General features: G+C 40.2%; 1 protein-coding gene across 1 annotated transcript; it reads right to left on the reverse strand.

The window, feature by feature from the left end:
- On the reverse strand, nucleotides 1-20,922 carry LOC129813993 (desmoglein-2-like protein). Its single transcript, XM_055866692.1, has 14 exons — nucleotides 20,673-20,922; nucleotides 17,778-17,903; nucleotides 16,531-16,686; nucleotides 16,283-16,424; nucleotides 15,557-15,720; nucleotides 15,307-15,441; nucleotides 14,897-15,082; nucleotides 14,395-14,708; nucleotides 14,114-14,256; nucleotides 13,720-13,941; nucleotides 13,262-13,495; nucleotides 10,737-10,864; nucleotides 2,506-2,841; nucleotides 1-2,310 (listed from the first exon to the last, which is right to left on the reverse strand). Exons 1-14 carry the CDS (start codon nucleotides 20,721-20,723, stop codon nucleotides 1,120-1,122), a joined length of 3,528 nt encoding a protein of 1,175 aa, XP_055722667.1. The 5' UTR covers nucleotides 20,724-20,922; the 3' UTR covers nucleotides 1-1,119.
- Between the last annotated feature and the right edge of the window lie 230 nt (nucleotides 20,923-21,152).

Genomic DNA, 21,152 nt, shown 5'->3' on the forward strand with positions numbered 1-21,152 from the left:
ACTAATAATAATTTGTGGGGGGATACGAACTATTGATAACACAGTATGTTATCAATATACTTTAAAATGACTAAAACCAAATTGAAACTGTGTAGAATTGATAATGGACCTGCATTCATACAGAAACTTGACTGTGTCCAGCTCGCTAATAATCACTGAAATGAAAGACAGTCAGGGAGCATTGAAAATTCCCCAAACTATGGATAGAGAACTGCACATTTTCACGGCGAGAAATATAACACATTTTCAATGCAGCCCCCCGAACCTCGTTGAATACTGAATGTGGCCCCAGGGGCAAAACACATTTTACACCCCTGCTTTAATGCATATCAGTGCATAATAAGCCAAGCCCACGGTAAAAATCTTACATAATCTCTATTTTTAGCTCGGATGTTGAGATGAACAGAAATATAGGCATAATTTAATGTACATTTTCCCCAAATAATATTACCTTTACATCAATAACTTGAATATCATGGGATAAATTAATGCATATGAAACCCAACAGAAAAACAAGACACTCTTTGGCTTAAAATGTAAACTATAAGAGAAAAATAGGGGATTTTTGACGGTCCCACACTTCTCTGGTACCATAATTTTGTATGTCCCGCTTGGAAACCTTGACCTACTGAACTATGAATTAGATCAAGAATTGACAATCCCAGTAAAAAAAAGCTTTATCAAAGATAAACACATTTTCTCACCTGAACAATTAATACATCACCCACCACAACATTTGAATGTTTAGAAAAATATTTCACTCCTTTCAAATACTGATTCGATTCCATGATTTCATTATTTTTATTCAATTTCTTCTTCTGTAATCAATTATCTTCAACTCAAATCATTAATTCACAATGTATCAATGAATCATATTTATGATTATATACCATCTGGTAATCGTGATAATAAAAACTAAAAGTGTTATAAAAGAGTTGTTAGCAAACATTGGGTAGAATTCCTGTATTTCAGACCAGCAGAGAGCACCAGTCAGACCAGCAGAGAGCACCAGTACCTCTATCTCTCTCTCCCTAGATTGTTGCTTTATTGACAAAAAAATAAATCACCTTTAAACCCACAGTGTACAGTATGTTATCAAGCTGATGTGAAGTTGTTTTTCTATGCTATAGTACTGGTCTCAACGTATTTCTCAGTGACAGATATTTTCTTCTCTTGCACCACAGCGGTGTGGCTGCTGCTACAGGGTGCAGCTGTGGGAGTGGTGGTGACTTTGACAGCAGTAGCAGAGGCCTCGTTTGACCCTGCCGTGCCACACAGGGAGCTGGAGCTCAACGAGGAAGCACCACTCTGACCTCTCACTTCTACACTATGACATTTGACCTCTAACCCCTGGCCTCTCTGCAGCATGGTGACCTGGGCAGCCCCTAACCCTGCGCTGCTCCCTGCTGCCGAGGCTGACCCAGACCCGCTCTCAACAACCAGCACTTTCCTGGACCCGGACAGGCTTCCCTGTGAGAAGTTTCCTCCTGGCGATAGATGGCCTTTTCCGATCATGGTCTGGTCTGCCCCCTGTAGAACCTGGCCTCCCCGTGTAATGGTTTGGCTCGTCTCTGTAATAATGTGACTTCCCCCAATAATAGTGTGGCCCGCTCCCTGTAAGACCTGGCTTGCGCCCATAACAACATGACCTTGTCCTTCCTCACTGCCAACTACTCCTACCTGCCTCTCCAGTAAAATCATGCCCTGAGAACCATGGAGCCCTCCTACCTGCACCACCCCCTGACCCATCCCTACCCCCACCTGGCTTACCGCCTGCTGGGCATGGACATAACCACCTCCCCCTCTCTGCTCCACCAGCACCAACTGGGGCTCCACCATGCACATGGTGGGGGCAGCGGCGTAGTAAATAGGGGGCTGCTGGATGAAGAGGGTCTTGTTGGGCATCACCTTGTTCTCCTGAACCTTGCGGATGGTGGCTGATCCTTGGGCCCGAGGAACCAGGTTCTCCTGCAGGCGTGTGGAGGAGGTGGAGGTGGTGGATGAGGTGTTCAGGGTGTTGACATTGAGAGCTGTGTCTCTATTGACCTCTGTGTGGGTGGATGTGGTAGGCTTAGGTCTAGGGGATGACACAGACATGTTGACAGTCTCCACCTCCATAGCTATCGACCCCTGGCAGATCTTAGCCAAGGTCTTGAACTTGGGCCCCAGGTCGTTGAGGAAGTCCAGGTCGTCATCGCCCCCTAGGAGGCTGCAGCAGCCAACAGAGCCTACCGGTGACCCCTCACCTTCGTAGTCGTAGATCAGTAGGTCATCTCTCTGTTGGTCGTTCCGCGCAGCATGATTGGCCTTCTGCAAAGGTCATATGATAGGAACAGATACAGTATATTAACACATTTAATCAAAATGGTTACAATAATGCTGCCATCAACTCCTATGTCAATGGAGTAATCCAAGAAGTTCACTTTCACCGACTCAGTATAATCTCAATACAAATGGATACACACTTTTACTGGTCTTCAAACGATCATGATCTAAGATACTCACTGCAGAGTAATACTCCTCTAGGACTCCCTCGGAGAGAGCGACCCCGTCATAAGCTCCAGCTCCATATCTGGAGAAGTGTTCATGTCCAGTCATGGTTCCTCCACCCACGCCGTAGCTCACCTTCACTCTGCCGCTGGGCTGGTGGGAGCCATGGGAATGGTTGTGCTCCCATGTGTTTATTGCGGACGGGGTGAAGCTGTCCCCGAACACTCCTCCTGCTGATCCTCCTGCAGCGCCTGCATCTCTTATTAATCCCACCCCCCCCCCGTTGTTTGCCAAGTCAACAACTTTGATGGAGCCATCTATCGCCACAGGAATTTGCAGGAGTGGAACTTCCTGTGATAGGAAATGAGTGGGCCAAATTCAACTTGGAAATGGAACATAATAAAATGTACAGTACCAGTCAAAAGTTTGGACACACCTACTCATTCAAGTTTTTTTTTTAATTTCTACATTGTAGAATAATAGTGAAGACATCAAAACTATGAAATAACGCATATGGAATCATGTAGTTACCAAAAAAGTGTTAAACTTATCAAAATATATGTTATATTTGAGATTCTTCAAAGGAGCCACCCTTTGCCTTGATGACAGCTTTGCACACACACTCTTGGCATTCTCTCAACCAACTTCACCTGGAATGCTTTATCAACTGTCTTGAAGGAGTTCCCACATATGCTGAGCACTTGTTGGCTGTTTTTCATTCATTCTGAGGTCCAACTCATCCCAAACCATCTCAATTGGGTTTCAGGTCGGATGATTGTAGAGGCCAGGTCATCTGATGCAGCACTCCATCACTATCCTTCTTGGTCAAATAGCCCTTACGCAGCCTGGAGGTGTGTTGGGTCATTGGCCTGTTGAGAAACAAATGATAGTCCAACTAAGCGCAAACCAGATGGGATTGCGTATCGCTTTAGAATGTTGTGGTAGCCAGGCTGGTTAAGTGTGCCTTGAATTCTAAATAAATCACAGACAGTTTCACCAGCACCACACCCCCACACCTCCTCCTTCATGCTTGCAATCTGAGGTGCAGTTAACTCTAATGAACTTATCCTATGCAGCAGAGGTAACTCTGGGTCTTCCTTTCCTGTGGCCAGTTCCATCATAGCGCTTGATGGTTTTTGCGACTGCACTTGAAGAAACTTTCAAAGTTCTTCACATTTTCTGGATTGTCTTAAAGTAATGATGGACTGTCGTTTCTCATTGCTTATTTGAGCTGTTCTTGCCATAATATGGACTTGGTCTTTTACCAAATAGGGCTATCTTCTGTATACCTATCCTACCTTGTCACAACCCAACTGATTGGCTCAAATGCATTAAGAAGGAAAGAAATTCCACAAGTTAAAAGTTAACAAAGGCACACCTGTTAATTGAAATGCATTCCATGTGACTACCTCATGAAGCTGGTTGAGAGAATGCCAAGTGTGCAAAGCTGTCATCAAGGCAAAGAGTTGCTAAATTGAAGGAACTGAAATATAAAATATTATTGATTGATTTCACACTTTTTTTTTATTGAATACCCGAAACATACAGTATACTTGCAGTGAAGCCGCTCAACAACTACACCATACCAGTCAGACAACAGACTCCCATTCAGAGCGAAACACAGAAGCATCCAGGGTCAATGCCCTGCTCAAGGGTACGTTGACAGATCTCCCACCAATTAGTATTTGGTAGCATTGCCTTTCAATTGTTTAACTTGGCTCAAACGTTTAGGGCAGCCTTACACAAGCTTCCCACAATAAGTTGGGTGAATTTTGGCCCATTCCTCCTGACAGAGCTGGTGTAACTCAGTCAGGTTTGTAGGCATCCTTGCTCGCACACACTTTTTCAGTTCTGCCCACACATTTCCTATAGGATTGAGGCTTTGTGATGGCCACTCCAATACCTTGACTTTGTTGTCCTTAAGCCATTTTGCCACAACTTTGGATGTATGCTTGGGGTCATTGTCCATTTGGAAGACTCATTTGCAACCAAGCTTTAACTTCTTGACTGATGTCTTGAGATGTTGCTTCCAAATATCCACATCATTTTCCATCCTCATAATGCCATCTATTTTGTGAAGTGCACCAGACCCTCCTGCAGCAAAGCACCCCCACAACATGATGCTGTCACCCCTGTGCTTCACAGTTGGGATGGTTTTCAGCTTGCAAGCCTCCCCCTTTTCCTCCAAACATAATGGTCATTATGGCCAAACAGTTCTATTTTTGTTTCATCAGACCAGAGGACATTTCTCCAAAAAATACGATCTTTGTCCCCATGTGCAGTTGCAAACCATAGTCTGGCTTTTTTATGGCGGTTTTGGAGTAGTGGCTTCTTCCTTGCTGAGGGGCCTCTCAGGTTATGTTGATATAGGACTTGTTTTACTGTGGATATAGATACTTTTGTACCTGTTTCATCCAGCATCTTCACAAGTTCCTTTGCTGTTGTTCTGGAATTTATTTGCACATTTCGCACCAAAGTACATTCATCTCTAGGAGACAGAACGCGTTTCCTTCCTGAGCGGTATGATGGCTGCATGGTCCCATGGTGTTTATACTTGCTTACTATTGTTTGTACAGATGAACGTGGTACCTTCAGGCTTTTGGAAATTGCTCCCAAGGATGAACCAGACTTGTGGAGGTCTACAATTTATTTTCTAAGGTCTTGGCTGATTTCTTTAGATTTTCCCATGATGTCAAGCAAAGAGGCACTGAGTTTGAAGGTAGGCCTTGAAATACATCCACAGGTACACCTCCAATTGACTCAAATGATGTCAATTAGCCCATCAGAAGCTTCTAAAGCCATGACATAATTTTCTGGAATTTTCAAGCTGTTTAAAGGCACAGTCAACTTAGTGTATGTAAACTACTGACCCCCTGGAATTGTGAAGCAGTGAATTACATGTGAAATAATCTGTCTGTAAACAATTGTTGGAAAAATTACTTGTGGCATGCATACAGTATATGTCCTAACCGACTTGTCAAAACTATAGTTTGTTAAGAAGACATTTGTGGAGTGGTTAAAAAACTAATTTTAATGACTCCAACCAAAGTGTATGTAAACTTCCGACGTCAACTGTATATCTAACTAGGTCGGGTTTTTTAGTCTCCAAATATCCACTATTTGTAATGTTTCCATAATATTTGTGAATTCCTTAAGGGCACGGTGATAATAGTTTGTAGAATGATTACCTTTACGGTCCATTGAGGTACTTAAAACCTGTTGAGGCTAGGGGGTGCTGTTGTCACTATTTATGTAAATCGTGTAATTTTTTAAACGGCTTCCAACTAAATTCTTGATCATACAATATGCATATTATTACTATTATTGGATAGAAAACAGTCTATAGTTTCTATAGGCGTTGGAATTTTGTCTCTGAGTGGAACAGAACTCATTCTACAGCAATTTCCCTGACATGGAGTCAGATTTCACACATTTTGGCCCCTGATCTGGAGTCAGTTTTAAGGCCACTGTTATTGCTATGAGCATACAGACACTGCTTACGTCTTCCCCTGGATGCCTTTACGTGATGACGATTTGAATGGTGTCGATTGCCCAATCACAGCCACTATAAAATGAAAAAAACCTGTAGGTAGGAACTCTTTTCCAGCTGCGTCAGGCGCGCGGTGGCCACCGACCCGCACTTGTTCCAAGCATTAGTGTAGGGAGTAATATTTCTCCGGTCATGTTTCTACTCGTTATAGGAGTTAAAAACATCATAAGGTAGTTAATTTAAACCGTTTTATAGCAATTTATACCCGTTTAGTGCGATTTTGGGACATTTATTTCTGAGACACTGTGAATCTCTGGGCACGGTTCCAGTTCATGCCGAACGCAATGGACATTTCTACATGGCAAGAGGACAGCGTTCGACCAAAAGACGATTAGACCCAAGAAAGGATTCTTTGCCCAAGATACTGATGGAAGAACAGCTCAAAGTAGGAACAATTTATTATGATAAATCGTGTTTGTCAAATTGTTAATCGCTTATGACGCCATTTTGCTAGACGTAGCTTCGCTTGGCGCAAACTGTATTGAAAAGTAAGGATCATTTAAAAAAATGTAAATCCGCGATTGTATTAAGAATTAAATTGTCTATCAATCGCTGTCCACCCTATATTTTTTAGTCACGTTTATGAGTATTTATGTATATGACTAGATCACTGTCTAATGTGGCGCAGGACATTTTCTGACCAGCTGGGCTACTTTTCTCATTGTCTAACCATGATTTTGGTGGCTAAATATGCACATTTTCGAACAAACTGTATATGTATGTTGTAATGTGATGTTACAGGAGTGTCATCTGAAGAATTCTGAGAAGGTTAGTGAAAAAATTAATATATTTTGGCGATGTTTACGTTATCGCTCTCTTTGGCTAGAATCAATGCTGGTGTAATGTTTGCACATGTGCTATGCTAATATAACGATTTATTGTGTTTTCCCTGTAAGACACTTAGAAAATCTGAAATATTGTCTGTATTCACAGGATCTGTGTCTTTCGATTAGTGTATGCTGTGTATTTTTACGAAATGTTTGATGATTAGTAGTTAGGTAAACACGTTGCTCATTGTATTTATTCTAGTCCATTTGTGACAGTGGGTGCAATTGTAAACTATGACATCTACCTGAAATATGCACATTTTTCTAACAAAACCTATCCTATACCATAAATATGTTATCAGACTGTCATCTGATGAGCTTTTTTCTTGGTTAGTGGCTATCAATATCTTAGTTTAGCCGAATTGGTGATAGCTACTGGTGTTGGTGGACAAAGAAAAGATGGTGGATTATGCTAATGTCTTTAGCTAATAGATTTACATCTTTACATATTGTGTCTTCCCTGTAAAACATTTTAAAAATCGGACATGTTGGCTGGATTCACAAGATCTGTGTCTTTCATTAGCTGTATTGGACTTTAATGTGTGAAAGTTAAATATTTAAAAAATATATTTTTTTTGAATTTCGCGGCTCTGCCTTTTCAGTGGGGGTGGGGGGGGTGTGGCGCGAGCGGCACCCCAGTCCTAGACAGGTTAACACTGTTATAGTCTCCTACCATAATGATTTGATCATTTGTTGCCTGTAAGTTCAATAAATTAGTATAAATGTTTTCGAAGAGGTATGGATCATCCTGATTTGGACCATGTAGATTAATGAGCCAAATCTCTTTTTCATCCACTTTCATATTCAAAAAGATCCACCTTCCTTGCGAATCATTCCTGACTATTTGCACATTCAGATCGAAATTGTTGTTAATTAATATCATCACACCTTTTGAGTTCCTTTGTCCATGACAGAAACATTTTTCACCACCCCATTCCTTTGTCCACGCAACTTCATCTGAGGATGTGGAGTGAGTTTCCTGTAAACAGTACATGTTATATTCCTTTTCTTTTAGCCATGTAAAGACTGATCTTTTTTTATAATCTGCTAAATCGTTACTGTCACGCCCTGGCCTTAGTTATTTTTGTTTTCTTTATTATTTTGGTTAGGTCAGGGTGTGACATGGGGGATTTATGTGTTTTGTCTTGTCTAGGGGTTTTGTATGTTTATGGGGTGTTTTCTAGTCTAGGTGTTTGTATGTCTATGGTTGCCTAGATTGGTTCTCAATTAGAGGCAGCTGTTTATCATTGTCTCTGATTGGGAACCATATTTAGGCAGCCATATACTTTAGGGATTTCGTGGGTTATTGTCTATGTGTAAGTTGCCTGTGTCTGCACTTTTTTGTATATTGCTTCACGTTCGTTTTGTTGTTTTTTGTATAGTTTGTCAAGTGTTCTTTGTTTCGATATAATAAATAGAAGAATGTATTCCCATCACGCTGCGCCTTGGTCCTCCTCTCTTCCTCCATTCGACGAACGTGACAGTTACAATTATAACTGGCTATACTTATTTCACCCCTTACCTTAACTAGATCCTATTCTCAGTCTAAATTGACCATATTTAGTGCTTGTAAAGTTACTGCCATCAGAGGTATTATGATGGTCAAAATTAGAGCTTTCAAAGGTCTGATATTTAGAGTTCTGTCTGTTTGCCTGTGAGCCAATACCACAGATGTTAGAAAATTGAGACAAGATATGTGTGTAGTAAATCTGAGTAGGTTGATGTGTATATTGGATGTGATTTAGTGAGAGTGTGTACGATGTCTGTATAAGAGTAAGACTATACTATGTGATGTCCAGATAAATAATAACTCTGCCAATTTGCATGGTTGAGTGTCTATGTGTGTAACATGTAGTGCCTATAGACTTAATATTCATGATGATAATTGTAATCAATATCGTATCACCATCATAGTTGCATCATAATTACCTTTACCATCATTGAAAAACACATCCCACCATTTCCATAGCAATTGACGTTTCACATGATCATGAAAGAGACCTTGCATTACTCTAGATGGCTTCACTACAGTACAAATGTATTCCGTACAATATGTTATTATTCCCCAATGCCCCTATTCTGATATCTTCCCCTTGCTTGTTGTAAACATATATAAACTTGTAGACAAATACATAAAAAAGATATACAAACAATAAACATATTACATTTTAAAACAGTTCGACAATAAAGAGAAAAGAGAGAGAGCGAGATCAGGTGTGTGTCTGTGTGTATGTATAAGTCTGTATGTGTAAGCGAGCATGTAATTGAGTATGTGTGTGTTCATATCCACTTCATTTTTACAGTTCCCATACTTTCTTTATTTCGTAACCTGAAGTCCCTGTAGAATTTAGTACAGCCATGTTGTTATGGCGCTGTCTCGGAACAGCTGTCCATCTACAAAGAGTCCACAATGAGAAAGGCACGCTTACCCGTCTCCCTTTGTTGCCTTTTTACCAGATACAGTCTCTTACGACGTTCGTTTATCTCCCTTGGTCACTGAGACCGGATTTGGTCCCTTTAAGCTCCCTTCCTCTGCTTTTGATCAGCTCCTTTTGTTGGCAGTGTTCAAATTTTGCCACGATCGGTCAGGGACCCTTGGTCTTGTTGCTCTGAGCTCCAAGTCTGTGTACTCGGTGGAAAGCCACCTTGTTTACAGTCTCCATAGGAAGTTTCAAGGCGGATTGCATAAATTCTCTGATGGCGCCCTCTGGACTATTGGATGCGTCCTCAGGAATCCCAGAAAAAAAATATTTTCACGCATGCTACGACTTTGTATGTCTAGTAGCGACTCCGTCATCACCCTGTTTTCCTTGAGTAGACAATACATGTTGGAATTGTGGATTTTTACCTTGGCTGTGAGTGCCTTGTTTTCTCCTTGGAACGTGAGAATTTCACTCTGGCTAAACTCCCCCTCAGCCCTGCTACCTCCTCACACAACTTTTCCAGTGTTGCATGGATTCCAGCCAGAGCACTTGCCTCTACTTCAATGGTAAGTAAATCGTCCGTGTCTGTAGATTAATATGTTTTACTTTTTTTTGTCGGGTTAAAGTTATTTTGTGAGGTAGTCAGATCTTTCCATGATGGAGTATGTTGTTCCTCCATAGTGTAAAGCTTTTGGTACTCGTCAATTTCCCTCAGGATCTCCTTAGTATCCAGGTTGGCACTTTACTGAAACCAGTTGATTTACGAAAAGATAACAATGAGTCTTTCCCACGATGACGACAGGTGTCTGTAGTACAGCCAACTAGCACTCGCAGAATCAACTCAAAAAATGGAAGATAAACTTGCAGTCCCAGATGTAAAGGCTAACCGCGTTGTGGAATCCTTAAGAACAAAACTTTAGTTCTGATTAAAATGTATTTAATGAAAATGTTTTAATATAAACAAACTGAGTGTAGACAGTACAATGTTCTGTTGCGCTCTCTGATGACGTATCTGTATACCAACCCAGCCAACTGATTGGCTGAAACGCATTAAGGAAAGAAATTTCACAATTAGCTTTTAACAAGGCACACCTGTTAATTGAAATGCATTCCAGGTGATTACCTCATGAAGCTGGTTGAGAGAATGCCAGAGTGTGCAAAGCTGTCATCAAGGCAAAGGGTTGCTACTTTGAAGAATCTCAAATATAAAATATATTTTGAACACTTTTTGGTTACTACATGGTTCCATATGTGTTATTTAATAGTTGTGATGTCTTCACTATTATTCTACAATGTAGAAATTAGTAAAAAAATAAGGAAAAACCCTTGAATGAGTAGGTGTGTCCAAACTTTTGACTGATACTATATGTCCAAAGATCATTCTTATTTACAACCTCTAGAAAAGCTTGATGTCATCCATTGGCAGTGCCATCATGAATAAAATACCTTGTCTTCTCCTTGTCCCTCGGTGTGATATGGAATCAGGTGTTCTTTAGTGTCAAACGGCATGGCCTTAAAGTCACCTATGGATGCCACTCCTCCACACAGACAGAACAGCAGCAGGAGGGGCACCACTGTAAACACACATTCGAAATTTCTACTAATGTTCACAAAACACAAAGCCCAAGACATACTGTTAGGTGAGAGGTCTGAATGCCTTGGGACAAAGGCTTGTAGACATAACCCATCAATAGCTATGTTTACATTACCTTGTCGAGTGATTTGTTGTCAACATTTCGAAAGTTTGAACAGAACATTGATGCGACAATTGCATGCTATTGTGTGTTTCCATTTAACTCTTGTGAATAAAACAGCTAAACGTAATGACGTCACACCTAAAAAATATATACTCTTAGAAAAAAAGGTGCCATCTAGAACCTCAAAGGGTTCTTCAGCTGTATTAGGATAACCCTTTGACGAACCCTTTTTTCAGGTAGAACTCTTTTTGATTCCAGGTCAAACCGTTTTGAGTTCCATGTAGAACCCTTTACACAGAGGGTTCTACAAGGAACCCAAAAGAGTTCTACCTGGAACCAAAAAGGGTTATCGTTTGGGGACAGCTGAAGAACCTCTTTTGAACCCTTTTTTGTAATGTAGTGCTGGGAGTGTAGTGTTTGGAAAAAAAGTGGTGTTTCCATTTTCCATTTAGGCAAATTGCACATTAGGCCTAATAAATTGGTGACAGTAGCTTATGCCAGCGTATGCCCTCTGTTTCATGTCTCAGGTAGCCCGTGAAAGCCAAAATGAACAAAATGCAATCATTTACAAAAATTTGCTATATTCAAACAACTATCCTGTGCATGGTTTGGGGCCATGGTGAAACTTTCACTCCTGTAAATCTGAAATAATTGGATCACCAACCAAACTTTCTAGCCAATCATAAAAACAAGGCGAAGCAATTCAGGCATTCTTGAAAGCCAGGACAATCCTTGTCATGCAAAGAAAACATCATTTTCATAGTTGAAAAAAAATAGATTAAGCAAGAAGTATGCTTTTAGAATGAAATGTGGAGTTTTATAGAAGCGTGATGACATAACGTGCATCGCGTACCTTCAAAATGATTCAACAATCATAATTTACTCAAAAAACAGTTTCCGTCATCATTTGTCGCAATAAAGAACGTGGGACAAAATAAAAATCCACCCCTGTAGAACGGATAAAAATGTTGTCGATCTTTAGAAAATGTCTCCTACATGTATATCTGCCATTTCCATTACACGTCAACATATATTTTTTGCGACATTGCTTTTGTCAAATAAACCTGGGTTAATTTTCTGGACTACCCATCCCGGATCCGGGATATTTGTCATCAGAAACACTGACTAGCATAGCGTAGCCTAGCGCGAACGATATATAATAAAATATAATTTCATGAAATCACAAGTGCAATATTGCAAAACACAGCTTAGCCTTTTGTTAAACCATCTGTCATCTCAGATTTTGAAATTATGCTTTACAGCGCAAGCAATACTTGCATTTGTGTAAATTTATCGATCGCTCGACAAACCAAGAACACTTAGCGTCAGGTAACTTGGTCACGAAAATCAGAAAAGCAATCAAATTAATCGTTTACCTTTGATGATCTTCGGATGGTTTCACTCACGAGACTCCCAGTTAGACAGCAAATTTTCCTTTTGATCCATAAAGATATTTTTTATATCCAAATACCTCAGTTTGATTGCTGCGTTATGCACAGGAATCCACCGGGAAAAGCGTTCGCGACAACGGCGGAAAAAATTCCAAATTATATCCATAATGTCCACAGAAACATGTCAAACGTTGTTTATGATCCAACTTCAGGGTGTTTTTCAAATATCTATTCGATAATATATCAACCGGGACAGTTGGCTTTTCACTAGGACCGAGAGAAACAATGGCTGCCTTTCACTTTTGCGCAAAAAGCACTCGAAGAGCCCCCACCTATCCACTTACGCAATGTGCCCTTTCACGCTCATTCTTCAAAATAAAAGCCTGAAACTATGTCTTAAGGCTGTTGACATCTTAGGGAAGACATAGAAAAATAAGTCTTATTGATATCCCTTTATATGGGCAATAGAAATGCATGGGAACAGAGAGGTCTCAAAAACAGGGCCACTTCCTGGTTGGATTTTCCTCAGGTTTTCACCTGCAATATCAGTTCTGTTTAACTCAGACAAAATTTTTACAGTTTTGGAAACTTCAGAGTGTTTTCTATCCTAATCTGACTATTATATGCATATTCTAGTTTCGGGGGCTGAGAAATAGGCAGTTTCAAATGGGTACGCCTTTATAGCCAAAAGCGAAAACTACGCCCCCTAGTTCTAATGGAAACCTGCCTAGTGACTTGTCTTGCCCAACTTACTAATCACTCAAAACATGTTGAAATATGTTAGTCAGCAGCATTATGAAGCAGTCTCTCCTTCTTAGATCTTTATCAAGTAGGCAGTTTGAGGAAGCCAACAGAGTATGAAGTTAACAGAGGGCTTACTCACGCAACAACAGCAGGAGGCTCAGAAGGAGCAGCAGGATGGCAGATGCTCCTAATGTGACGTCCTTGCCCGTCTCCCGGGCGAAGCAGACCTTATTGACCTGATCACAGGTGCACACAACCACGTTCAGAATCTGGATGTCAGCACAGGCCTTCCCCTGCTGGTCACTGATCTCCACAACAACCTTGTAGTGACCTGGCCACATGTGGGCATGGTCTCGTAAAATGGCAGTGGTAGCTAAAATAAATATGAGAGACAAAACAAACATGAATAATACAAATCTATCCACCAATTCCATTCAAACACACCACAATATGTAATTTAAGTTCAGTTTACGACTGCTCTTTCTAAAACACCTTCTATCAGGCTCAACAAAATAAAGCCAAAACAGCCCCTTGATGAAGCTTGCCATACTGTCTATCTGCTTCCTAAACCCCAAAGTCCCAGATTAGTTACGTTACCATTGAGGTGCTCCAGTGTCCACTTCTGTTTGCTGTCCCCCTGAATCACTCTGAACTTGAAGGGAGCTCCGTTGGGGAAGGTGTCCCCATCCACAGCCGTGACATACACAGCGGTGTCCCCCAGACACATGGTCGTAGCCGTAGCTGTCAGTATGGGACAGTGGTCGTTAAAGTCCTCCACCTGGATAGCTATTGTCCCTGTGGCCGTTTTGGATGGCAGATCTGGACACCAAAAGAAAATACAGAATTACATACAGACTTGACTTATTCTCTTTTAGCTCCAAGTGGAGCAAAGGTCCTAGAGTGCATCTTCAGTGACCAATGTTCTGGACAGATTTCTTGACTTCTTACAGAATGGCATGAGGACAAATTGATTTTTAGTATGGGTACTTGCCGGTTGTGATGGCTATTATCTTGGCGTAGTATGTTCCATTGACCAAGTATTTGGACTCCCGATCAGGGACTTTGTTCAGCTTGATCTCTGCTGTCTTTCCATCGATGATTAGCCAGTTGTCTACATCGGATTTTTTGGCATACCTGAGTAAATGATAATGACAAGAGCCCACAATTAGGATCAACTAAATTATCCTTTAGTAAGATGGAGATTAACATAACATAAATCACATCAATATTATTTACTCAGATAACACTATATGAAAACATCTGTGACCTCACCTAACATTGGTAGCAGTCAGTAGTGTGTCACTGTCGATGGCTGCGTAGGTGGTGATGACCTTGTTAATGGTGACTGTGGTGGAGTCCTCAGAGATGGTCACCACTTTAACCATTGGCTGGAATTTGGGGCCCTCTTTCTGGTTGATCACGTTGATCTTGATGGGGTAGGTCTTACCACCGCCCGTCATGCCCCCGCCTGCAACCCCTCCACCTCCTATCCCTCCACTCGTAGAGGAGGCGCCAAAGTTGTACACTGCTTTGTTGGAAACACTTATGGCAAGGTTGAGCACTTTCAGCTCCTCGTAGTCCAGTGCCTTTAGATTCAAACAGCAGGGATAAACAGTAGAATGGGTCAAGTGATACAAACAATGTTGGAATATTATGAGAATTGAGAAGACTAGTAGTTGCAAGACACTGAGGCTGGAATTACAATGAAAAGAAAATGTTCTATATGCTTTTGATTAAATTCAATCCTGAGTCAATCTTCAATCAGAGCCCACACCTTGGTTATCATAATAATGCCTTCGTTGGTCATGGAGTCGGTAGTGATAGTGAAGTAGCCAGCTTCGTTGCCTGAGATGATGGTGAACACAGCCAGCCAGTTCTCAGTGTACATCAGGTCCAGATCAGTGGCTTTGATCCTCAGCACCTCCACATTGACCGTGTTCTCCAACACACTCCCCTCGTACTGCAAATACACATTCACACATCAAAAGTTCATACATTCCAGCAACATATGAATTTCGGGTATCCAGCAACTGTCAAGCCAACACGTTAGCCATTGCGCCAAGAGATCTGAACTTCTCGACGAGGCTGCTAGGTGTTGGGTTATGGTTGCTACAATATTATAAATATAAAAACACTATTATACTGAATAGAGAATAGAAAAGTAGTGAGAGGTTGAGGTCTTACAGATTCTTTCTCCAGTGTGGGGATGTTGTCGTTGATGTCCAGGATTTTAATCACTACCTGTCCTGTTCCTGAGTTTCCACCCATTGCTCCGTTCATGTCTGAACCTTTTACAGTCAGGATGTAGGTGTCTTGGGTCTAGACAACCAAGAAATATAATAGAGCTTATAGTTAGTACTTATTGTTGTAGATATCAACATTATTGGCTGTGAAACTGTCAATGCATACAGTGCTGTGGTCACATCTCTCTCACCTCTCTGTCCAGCGTAGTCTGGCGAACCATGATCTCCCCAGTCTGGTAGTTGATGGCGAACATGCTATCTGAAGAACTTTTCTGCACTATGCTATAGTAAATCTGAGAGTGTGGCGTGTTCACTTCATCCGCATCTGTGGCTAAAACTTTCATGACAACGGTTTCTGGAATTGACCAAGGGAAGAGTTACTTGTGCAGTACACCAGTACTACTACTGTACTATTACTATTGCCACTACTAATATTACCACTACCACCACTATCACTACAGATGTAGGATCTATATATGAGCCAGTTTGCTACAGCAGGAAAATAATCCTGCAGCAAAAGGAAATGTGAATTATTATGTGGATTATAATGAATGCACATTTTTGTAGGGGTTTATACATATTTCATTAGGTCATTAGGTCAAATAGTCTGACATTTTAAAGTGGAAATTACAAACTTTAGAAGCCTTTTTAAAACTCAAATACACTAAACATTTTAATTTGCTGCTGTGAAGGTAAAATTCTCAGCAACAAAAGTGATCAAATTAAGATCGTACATCTGTACTACTATGACACCGATGACTACTACTACTATTACTATATCACTACTGTGACTATTTCACTGATTACAATGGCAATAACGCTACTAATACAACAGATACAGCTTGAACCATTACCACTACTCTGGCTGCTAATTCTCATCAATTTTGATAGAAACATTTAAAATAATTGGAACATGCCTGCAGCACTGGACTCATTAACGGATCCAGATTGGCCAAAAACGAACACTGGTTGGCAGTCATTCTGGTCCTCAACGGAAATACGCAGGTCAATGTCCTTCTCTGCTTTGCTTCCATTGTTGTATGTCGCTACTCCAAGTAACTAAAAGAGAGACCATGTTAGAACATCAGACATTCATTAATTTCTTATCTTACATGTTGAACACAAGCATTCCATTCCTTGGATTAGGTTTTACTGGGTAGCTTACGTGGTAGGAAGGTATCTTCTCTCTGTCCAGAATGCCATTGATTCTGACCAGACCTGTATTTGGGTTGACAGTGAATAGGCTCCTGGGGTTTTGGTCTGCACCGATCCCAGTCAGTGAGTAGGTCACCTTTGAAGTGTACTGCTCATCAGAGCGAATCTGTCACAAACACACATAGTAATCAGTCTTGATAGTAAAATACAATTATTATTGTAATAGTATTGATATGATAATAAGCATCGGTGAATAGCTAGGATAATACCACAAAAGCCTTTCTTTTTTTTTACAGAACCTATTTTTGGAGTATAGCCTAAATGTCAAATGTACATCTGGAGATGTAGCTGAACACATGCTTTCACATCAAGGTATACTGTAGGTACGAAACTATTGATAGATGAATGGCATGTTTGAGTTGTAGAAAAGAGATACAGGCAGAATGTGTTGTTGAAAGACTTGTTATTTTACGCTGCTACTCTGTTTATTATCTATGAATAGTGACTTTAATAACTCTACCTACATGTACACATTACCTCAATTACCTCGACCAACCGGTGCCGCCGCACATTAACTCTGTACCGGTACTCCCTGTATATAGCCTCGCTATTGTAATTGTACTGCTGCTCTTTAATTATTTGTTACTTTTATTTCTTATTTTTTACTTATGTATTTATTTCGATTTTTTTTTTTGCTTAGCAGGTATTTTTCTTAAAACTGCATTGTTGGTTAAGGGCTTGTAAGTAAGCATTTCACTACACCTGTTAAATTCGGCGCATGTGACAAATAACATTTCATTTTATTTTGATTTGTTTTGTTTTTAGACTAAACCATTGCTCAGTGACTGTAGGTATGACTGCCCATTGGGCTGTATCTCTGAGCAGCTTGTTCCTAACACAGAAATCAAACATAACGATTACACAGGTATTCCTTCACTTTAGAGTACAACATCTGGCTGACACAGATATATTGTATGCAACCAACCTGATCAGTAGAAAGCAAGACAACATTCAGCACTTCTTTGGTTCAAAGTACGGACATGGACAAACTTTCAAAGTGATAATTTTGACTAAACGCTAAAGCCCTGTATCTTCATGGATCTTATTATGCATGATTCATTCTAGACAGACAACTGACTTATCTGATGTGTAGCCTAAAGAGCTATGCCATGCTCAGACTTTTTCATGTCTCATAGTTGTCAGAAACATCTGAATCACTCCATGAGTTAGAGTAAGACGTATAGGATCAGATCATACCTTTGCGATGTACTCTTGGCTGGTGTAATCTACATTCTCCTTCAACCTCTTAGGAGGAATGATCCATTCTCTCTTCTGTCTTCTCAGCTTCAGCCCACCGCCTTCTGCTGCCACCACACATAAAAACTGCAGAAAATATAAAAGAAAAAACACAGCATTATAATATTGACTCACCACGAAGGCCTAGGGGTTTTATGCTAATGTGATAATAACACCGTAATAACACTGCATTGCTTCTAAATAACTCACAACTGCAGACTAAAAGTTGTACAATAGCTTATACATTGAGTGTACTAAACATTAGTAACATATTCTTAATATTGAGTTGCACCCCCTTTTCAGCCTTATTCGTCACAGCATGGACTCTACAAGTTGTTGAAAGCATTCCACAAGGATGCTGGCCCATATTGACTCCAACGCTTCCCACAGACAGTTGTGTCAAGTTATCTGGATGTCCTTTGTGTGGTGGACCATTATTGATACACACGGGAAACTGTTGAGCGTGTAAAACTGCATAGCAGTTCTTGACACACTCAAACCAGAGTGCCTGGCACCTACTACCATACCCTGTTCAAAGGTACTTAAATATTTTGTCTTGCACATTCATCCTCTGAATGGCACACATTCACAATCCATGTCTCAAAAAACCTTCTTTAACCTGTCTCCTCCCCTTCATCTACACTGATTGAAGTGCAGCTTTCAGCTGGATTAACCTGGTCAGTCTATGTCATGGAAAGAGCAGGTGTTCCTAATGTTTTGTGCACTCAGTGTAAGTTCTAGCACAATAGTTATAGCTATGTCTAAATATCATGTCATGATTGTTTCCTCAGTGTCTGTACCACTTTGTACAGATTAATGATTTAGTGCCTTCACACATTGTTTTGGCAAGACAAAATAAATTCAGGAGTAAAAATAAGCTTAACAAGTCACATAATAAGTTGAATGGTTTCACTGATAGCAATGATAGTGTTTAACATGATTTTTTAATGACTAGCTCATCTCTGTACCCCACACATACAAGTATGTGTAAGGTCCCTCAATCGAGCAATGAATTTCAAACACAGATTCAACCACAAAGACCAGGGCGGTTTTCCAATGCCTTGCAAAAAAGCAGACATTGAATATCCCTTTGAGTATGGTGAAGCTATGAATTAACCTTTGGATGGTGTATCAATACACCCAGTCACTACAAAGATACAGGCATCCTTTCTAACTCAGTTGCCAGCCAGGAAGGGAACCACTCAAGGATTTCAATGAGTCCAATGGTGACTTTAAAACATTTTGAGTTTAACAGCTTTGATAGGAGAAAACTGAGGATGGATCAACAACACTGTAGTTACTCCAAAATACTATCCCAATGACAGAATGAAAAGAAGGAAGCCTGTACAGAAAAAAATATTCCAAAACATTCATCCTGTTCGCAATGAGGCACTAAGGTAAAACAACAACAAAAAAATGGTAAAACAATTAACTTTATGTCCTGAATACAAAGCGTTATGTTTGGGGCTAATCCAACACAACACATCACTTAGTACCACTCTTCATATTTTCAAGCATGCTGGTGGCTGCATCATGTTATGGGTATGCTTGCCATCAGCAAGGACTAGGGAGCTTTTTTAGGATAAAAAATAAATGGAATAGAGCTAAGCACAGGCAAAGTCCTACAGGAAAACCAAGTACAGTCTGCTTTCCAACAGACACTGGGAGACAAATTCACCTTTCAGCAGGACAATAACCAAAAAGACAAGGCCAAATATACACTAGAGTTGCTTACGAAGACAATATTGAATGTTCCTGAGTGGCCTAGTTACAGTTTTGACTTAAAACAGCTTGAAAATATATGGCAAGACTTGAAAATGGCTGTCTAGCAATGATCAACAAACAACTTGACAGAGCTTGAAGAATTTTATAAAGAATAATGTGCAAATATTGTACAATATTACCCAGAAAGACTCACAGCTGTAATCACAGCCAAAAGTGATTTTAACATGTATTGACTCAGGGTGTAAATACTTGTGTAAATGACATTTCAATAAAATTGCAAAAATTTCTAAAAACATGTTTTCACTTTATTATTATGCGTTATTATGTGTTGATGAGTGAGATTTAATAAATTGATGTAATCCATTTTGAATTCAGGCTGTAACACAACAAAATGTGGAATAAGTATGAATACTTTCTGAAGGCCTAACGTGTAGTTTCTTGCCAAGGCAAATTATAATTGCATGTTTATGCCAATTCATAATCAAAGACTTATGACAGGCATACTTAGAACTGAAAAGTATATAGCTTTAAGCTATTAATAGTTTTCGTTTACTGTCACAACGACAGGAAGCTGTATGTATTCAGTTTATGATAAATTCGTTATCTTCTGTCTGCAGAAGACCCAATGAAAATGTTGAACAAATCATTTTCACAACATTTAAACTAGGAGAAAGTTGTGATAGTGATATCAGTGTCGATTGTTGCTGTTGATAGATATCATATTCAGTGACTCTATCTCTAAAATCGGAGCTAAGTTTTTCACCAGCTGTTCTTTCACTGACATTGACCAGATGTGTTCAGACTTTCTCTAGGCAAATGACCACTGGGCACCATTACGCAGCTAAACTGTTTTTGTTCTCAATCTCATGTTGTCCGTAGTCGGTGTTGCACGCGAAATATGAACGGGAGAGTAATAAAATAGCGACATATGAAGTAAATGTTCTCTTCAGATAAGTGAAGGTTACAATCCTAAAAAGAAAACTGTTTTTTCGACATTGTCATTGAGATGCTCACATCTAGGCTGGCTGAGAAGTGTCGCACCTAAAATAAAACAGAGCCGTTATTGCTCGTGTAGCCTATACTTAATTACCAGCACATGCTACAATATGAAAAATAAGATGTTTTACTTACTGTTAGTATGAACGGCAATAATAAAACAGTGGCTGTGGCTACACGGGCCATTGGAATGATTGTTGACTTAGGTAAAAGGTTCCCCTCTTGAAGTGTAGCCTAATCCTTTAAATCTGCTGCTCAGTATTTTCTGTTGTAGCCTACATAAACTTCGGCCTATTCGAAATTGTAAACTCTATTCTTTTATCATACAGACTGCTACAGGCTCCGTCTCTCAACTAGTTTCACCACAGCACCGCTCATAGGCTGATTACAGAAAGGGCGAGGCAAAAGATGAAGCTTGGTTCATCGCACATAGATGGAATATTTGTGCACAGCTCACATACAGTAGATGGAGTATTTGTGCACAGCTCACATACAGTAGATGGAGTATTTGTGCACAGCTCTGACCGGGAAATATATCATTATTGTGTGACAATATAGAATGGATATCACCTATGAAAACAAATTGGTTAATTTATCACAATTGGTCACCAATAT

This window comes from Salvelinus fontinalis, chromosome 17 (genome assembly GCF_029448725.1).
Source record: "Salvelinus fontinalis isolate EN_2023a chromosome 17, ASM2944872v1, whole genome shotgun sequence".
In the NCBI taxonomy this organism is placed as follows: Eukaryota; Metazoa; Chordata; class Actinopteri; order Salmoniformes; family Salmonidae; genus Salvelinus; species Salvelinus fontinalis.